Here is a 6,460-nt window from a genome sequence, read left to right on the forward strand (position 1 = left end):
CTTCGTAGGCATCCTATAGAGAGAAGTGAAACTTTGCTCCTTTGCAACTATTAGGGACCCTTTGGTTATTTTACATATACCACCACCACCAAAGAAAGTGTGATAACCATCAATATCCAAGGCTTTCACCGAAATCAAATTGAGACGAATATTAGGTACATGTCTAACATTCTTCAATTGAAGCTTGCAACCAATTCCAGTTTCAACCCAAACATCTCCCATACCGATAATTTTACATACTCCTTCATCTCCCATTTTTACCATGCCAAAATCACCAGCACTGTAAGATGAGAAGAAGTCATGCATAGGAGTAACATGATATGAGGCACCCGAATCAATAATTCAAGTTGAATTCTGACATGCAAGGTTTATGAAATTATAATCACAAACAATGTAGACATTATTAACAGATGCAACTGTTGTTGTATCTCTATCATTTTTCTTCTCTTTGTCTTCATCTTTTTCCCTTGGTTGGTCTCTCTTAAGGAACCTGTAATTTCCTTTTATGTGACCCGTTTTGCCACAATGATAGCATATCACTTCTTTTCTAGTCCTCGACTTGCTTCTTGACTTGCTACGACTTTCAGAGTTGTTGCGTCTATGGAAGTTTCTAGATTGACTTCTCCTCCGTGACTCTGTAACTAGTGCTTCTGACTTTGAGGAAGAACCAATCAAAACATGTTCCTTTCTTCGAGCTTCTTCATTCAACATGCTCTCTTTAACTGTTGACATTTTCAACTTTCCACTTGGAGCTGAATTGGTCAACGTCACAACAAGGACTTCCCAATTATCATGCAAGGAACTCAACAATAACAACGCTTGCAACTCATCATCTAATTTAATTTCTGCAGTTGTCAACTAATTCACTGTATTTTGAAAAATACTCATATGCTCTGTCATTGAATCCCCGTCTTTGTATTTTATATTCACCAGCTTCCGAATGAAGAATGCTTTATTTTGCACATTCTTTCGTTCATACAACTCTTTTAATTTTTCTCACATCTTGTTAGCATCTATTTCAGTTTCAACATGTAGATACACACTAAGATCCAACCACTACCTGATCAACGCCACTGCCTTTCTATTCATCTTTTTTCGGTCAGCGTCAAATTTATCTGCGGGTTTAGCAGTGTCACCCTCAATAGGATCATACAAATCTTTACTGTATAACATGTCTTCCATGAGAGTCTTCCAAAGTGTATAATTAGAAGAGTTGAGTTTAATCATATTGGGACCTTTATTTTCCTCCTCCATTTAAATGCACAAATCAAATAACCGAGCTCTGATACCACTTTATTGGGAAAAACCAGAGATAATTAGCAATAACTATCTCAATAATGCGGAATATTTTTTTCCCATTTGTGCAGATAAATGATCAAACAGAAAATACAATTCCACATAGCTAAAATAATTGGCAGAAAATTAAATATGAGATAAACACAATTTTTAACGTGGAAAACTTCCCTCAAATTAAGAGAATAAAAACCACGGGACCTAGTCCAGTAAAAGTTTCCACTATTATAATTAATGGTACACCAGAGTCTTCCTAATAACAATAAGAAACATCAATCAACAATAACGATCTTATAACAATCTTCCACTAAAGTGGGTATGCCAAAGTACCCTTATTTTTCTTCTCTGGCCGCCGTTCTCTTTCGTTCTTCTAATTCTTAGGATTTCTAAATCCTTTTATTTCCTTCACGTGGACCTAGCCCAATAATACCTTTTTTTTCTTCTTATTTTTTCAATAATAATAATACTAATACTAATAAAATTAATGGGTTCCACTTGGGGAGTGAACTCACCCAACAAATATCTGGTTGATGATAAATAGTTTTTTTATATATACTTATATAGTAAAATATAATTATCGTAGTAAAACGTCTTACACTTTTTTTATACATCAACAACAAATACTTGTCTTATATGTAGTTTATATAATAAATTATAATTAATATATTATAACACATTATAATAAAATACACATTTTTTTAATCACTCGGATAATCTTTTAGCTAAAGACTTTCTTTTTACAACTGGACAAAGCATTGAAGTTTCTCAAATGGTTATATTGAACTAAAAGATTGTGATACTCGATATATATATATTTGAAAGAACCAATAAAAATAGAAAACCTGAAAGGAATGAATATCTGCCTGCCAAAATGCCAGAGAAGAAAAACCAAAAAAAAGTAAACAATAAAAAAGTTGGCGTCAACAAAGAATTTTGATCCCATTGGGGCGGTGGTTCCGTATGTGTATGTGAATGTGGTGTTGCATAATGTCTTTTTTTCTTTATCAAGGTTCGAAAGATATAGCCACTTTACACTTTTTATGGGTCACAGAACATAACAAATCCATCACCCTCAATTATTCTCTCTAATCTAATTCACATGGCTAAACAAGTTTTACTAATCATTACTCACTAATTAAATTTTTAAATCATTGTCTAGAGTATGTAAGTGTTGTAGAATTTGAATTCTACTTTGCATATATAATTAATTATTATAGAATTCACCGTTTATATCTATTTTTTTTTTTCTATGCGTTTAATTAACAAGAGTAATTCAATTCTTAATCACTTACATAGAAGTTTATATAAGTTGAATTTCCAAAAATGAAAAAAATATTTATAAAGATATTTATATATTATTCATTAATGAAGTTCTCTCATTAATAGCGGGATTTAAATCTTAATCCTTATAAAATGAGTTAAATACATAAAAAAATTATTAAATGTGAAATGCAATTATTTTCAACACATGCGAATTCAATGCATCTCTATAGCTTGAAAAAGTGTAACTTTTGTCATGGATTTGGATCAACTCGAATTTTAGTTATGATTTTACTTGTTGCTGTTTACACCTTGTAGGATGCATATGGGTGTGTCGAGTTTGGATTGTGGTGTTTCTTTGCTTCTGTTATATGTAACTTTTGTTTCTATACGTATACATTTTACTATAAATTGATATTTATATAATATTTAATGGTTTTTTTTATAAAAAAAAACTATATAAACTTGATGAATATTACAACCTCAAACTTCGGACTCAAACCCTTACCACCACGGTCAACTTGGAAAATCAAATTCCTCCTTATTTTTAGGAGTCCTTAGGGCATATTAATATGCTCATGGAGTTGCTTTCATTGTTGAATCGAAAAACTCACAATAAATCACTAGGATTTTGTAAATCTTACCATAAAAATAAAATATTTACTAATAATTTTATCACTTTTTTTCTACTATTTTTTATGTATTTTTTTTACTGAATGGACGATATTGAGACGTTTATTTCAAACAAAATTCAATTAATTCTTTTGAAAATAGATATATAAATACAAAAAATAGATAGTATGTCTCACTCCTAAGTGTATTTTACTATCATTAATTTTTTAATTTTGTTTTCAACTTATTTTTGTCTATCTCTCCAAATACATCATAAATGAAAATACAAAAAATTGTAAGAAGAAATAAATAACACAATCACTTTTTACATCAATTATATATATAATTTATGAGCTAATATCTCTCTCTCTATATATATATATATATTTATAATTGATCATATTTTTAAACATTTCTTTTTCAATAAAACACAGCACAAGATCCAATAAAGCAGTGTTACCCATCTTTCATTTTCCTTTACCACTAATTAACCTTATACATACATATATATCTTTATATGGGCATGTTATATGTCAACTTCATTTATTTTTGTTTATTATATTAAGTTAATTTTCTAGACACTGCTTTTAAACCTCTCTCATTGTGTGAATCTCTGTTGAGTTTGTTATATAAACAACATGCTCCATGTTTGTTTTGTGTCATTCTACTTTCTCTCTTAGAAAGTGTTGAAGAGCAATGGGAGCACTTCATTACTTGATCTCCAACTTTTGCACTGCACCAAACACAAAAACCAAACGCAAACCAATGCAGGTATATACTTTCATTACTTCTAAAAAAAATTATACCATTCTCCTTTAATGCTTAGTAGTAATTAATTCATTATGGCATGTTAACTTTGGTTGTTTTTGTTTTCTTTTTTATTTCGATTAATAAATATAATATAATTAGATCCAATATTTCGTTGACAATTTGCTTTTACAATTTTCGAAAATAGATCTACCATTATTTTCATTGTTTATCAAAATGTATTTTTTTTTCCATCTTCTTTCTATTATTATTGTTTATTACACAAGTCTTTTATATTATTTTTATATTTATGTTAGCAATTGAAAAAACACTAATTTTTTGAAACGGAAACTCAAATTATTTTTAGAAAGTAAACTCACCATAAACTTTTTCAAACCCTTTATTTTCTTCATAATCTATAAAGGGGCATTTCTTTTTCCTTTATAAATCTTTGTAGTTTCATATATTCCTCCTCTAGCTATATTATTACAATAACTTTCATTATTCATTCCTCAAATGAGTTGGTCTATGTTTTTTTTCTCTAGACAGTTGAGATCAAAGTCAAAATGGATTGTGATGGGTGTGAAAGAAGAGTCAGAAATGCAGTGGCTACAATGAAAGGTCTCAAGTTCCATAACTCAAAAGCTTATTAACTCCATCTCTTGGACCTAGCTAGCTTTTTATTTTTATTTTTAACAAGCTAGCTTGTTTATAGAACATTTTTATTTTGGTAGTATATAGTATATTAAACAAAGAATATGACTTCCTACATTTAAAGCCAAGCCTACTTAAATTGCATGTAGTAAATTTTGACACTTAACTTTCTTACATGGACTTAGTTTCTTGATTCAATTTCATACAATAGACTGTTTGGTTGATTTGAAAGTTTTTTCTTTTTATTTTTTGCTTTTATTTCTTATTTTAGTTATTTTATTTATAAAACTTCTATATTATTTTTAATCTGCTTGATGTCTTTATAGATGTACAAGAAATAGGGAAAACAACTTTATGTGTTTTTACAATTTCTTGTAAAAAAGTTAAAGTGACCAATTTCTTATTCGCAATATTATTGGGTGCACTTTCTACCTTTATATCTTTTATGTCCTAATGTTTTGATCATTAATATTCCTTTATGTTTTTCTAACTCAATTCTTGTAGTTTTTTTGGAAGCTACAATTTCACAACACTCACATTCTGTTATTGACCAATGAACAAAAAAATTTGTACTCACGACTCTTCTTTACAAAAGTCACTTTATTCTGACAGCGTCTTTTTTATATTTTCTCTTAATCTTCTTTTTTTTTTTTCCTTTCAAAAACAGGAAAAGCCAATTATATAATTATATATGTCACGCAAATTGCAACTATACTTTAATGAAAAGAAAATCCATTTTCATATTTAGGATTATTTTTCTTCTTCTAAATATGTGTGATATATATCCACTTTATCCGTTTATATTCAAATATAAAAAAGGAAAAGAAATGACCAAAACACTTTGAATTATCAAAATCACTTAACTAGACTAATTTTGTGTGTGTTAATTGTATATATTATTAGTACAAAGTATCGTTCGATATGTGATGGTTAATCTCTATTTATGTCAGAAAATTTAATTGACTTCTTTTAGATTGTCTTTTCTTTCGAATATTATTTTTTTTACAAAAACTAAAATTCAAAATTTAGTGAAGTTTTTATCGGATGAATGTGATAATAGTCTATTAGAGTAAATTTCTTCCGTCCTATAATAATTGAATTATTTATAAAATAAAAATTATTTTAAAAAGAATGATTTTTTAATGTATAATATATTTTTTTAATTGTACCATTTATTTAATATTATTATATCATTTTTAATATAATATTTTTTATCATACATTTATCATATTGATAATGCATCAATATTTAATAAGAATAATTTAATAAAAGTAGTATTCTCTTTTATTTATATATTTTTGTATGGAGAATGATTAAATAATTCAATTACTTTGAAACTGAAAAAGTATGTATTATACCAAACACTATTTTTCTTTTAAAAAAAAAATTACAATAAGGTTAATCATCATATGCATGTCTTGCAGGAGTAAAATCAGTGGAGATAAACAGAAAGCAGAGCAAGGTGACAGTGAACGGTTTTGTTGATCCAAACAAGGTGTTAAAAAGGGTAAAAAATACTGGAAAAAAAAGAGCTGAATTTTGGCCTTATGTTCCACAACATGTAGTTACATATCCTCATGCCCCTGGAGTCTATGACAAAAGAGCACCAGCAGGGTATGTAAAAAATGTCCAAACATTACCATCATCAATTGATACAGAAGAAAAACTTATGTCCTATTTCAGTGAAGATAATGTTAATGCATGCTCCATCATGTAACCAATAACCAAAAAAATATATATATAATATATCTTGAATTTTGTTTCTTAGTATTAGAGATGCTAAAATTAAATACCTTTAATTTTTGTCTCTCTAATTTCTATTGGTAATTTAATTTTTATTTTTGTATTTTGTGTTAGATCAATCAATCGTTAAGTATTTGAATTTTGTTGCTTC

At 28.1% G+C, this 6,460-nt stretch overlaps 1 protein-coding gene across 2 annotated transcripts; it reads left to right on the forward strand.

Moving 5' to 3' along the window:
* The first annotated feature begins 3,716 nt into the window (after positions 1 to 3,716).
* On the forward strand, positions 3,717 to 6,460 carry LOC101498475 (heavy metal-associated isoprenylated plant protein 21). 2 transcript variants are annotated; one of them, XM_004492928.4, is made up of 3 exons: positions 3,717 to 3,936; positions 4,458 to 4,533; positions 5,991 to 6,460. In XM_004492928.4, exons 1-3 carry the CDS (start codon positions 3,862 to 3,864, stop codon positions 6,281 to 6,283), a joined length of 444 nt encoding a protein of 147 aa, XP_004492985.1. In that variant the 5' UTR covers positions 3,717 to 3,861; the 3' UTR covers positions 6,284 to 6,460. The 2 variants fall into 2 exon arrangements, with proteins under 2 accessions (XP_004492985.1, XP_012569113.1); XM_012713659.3 differs by having other exon boundaries at positions 3,782 to 3,936; positions 4,462 to 4,533.

Source organism: Cicer arietinum, chromosome 3 (assembly GCF_000331145.2).
Source record: "Cicer arietinum cultivar CDC Frontier isolate Library 1 chromosome 3, Cicar.CDCFrontier_v2.0, whole genome shotgun sequence".
NCBI lineage: Eukaryota > Viridiplantae > Streptophyta > Magnoliopsida > Fabales > Fabaceae > Cicer > Cicer arietinum.

Excerpts from the sequence above, each read along its gene's own strand:
- LOC101498475 (XM_004492928.4), top strand. The coding sequence starts at position 3,862 with ATGGGAGCACTTCATTACTTGATCTCCAACTTTTGCACTGCACCAAAC. Across the intron at positions 3,937-4,457 it reads CCAAACGCAAACCAATGCAG|ACAGTTGAGATCAAAGTCAA; the intron begins GTATATACTTTC and ends TTTTTTCTCTAG. Across the intron at positions 4,534-5,990 it reads TGCAGTGGCTACAATGAAAG|GAGTAAAATCAGTGGAGATA; the intron begins GTCTCAAGTTCC and ends CATGTCTTGCAG.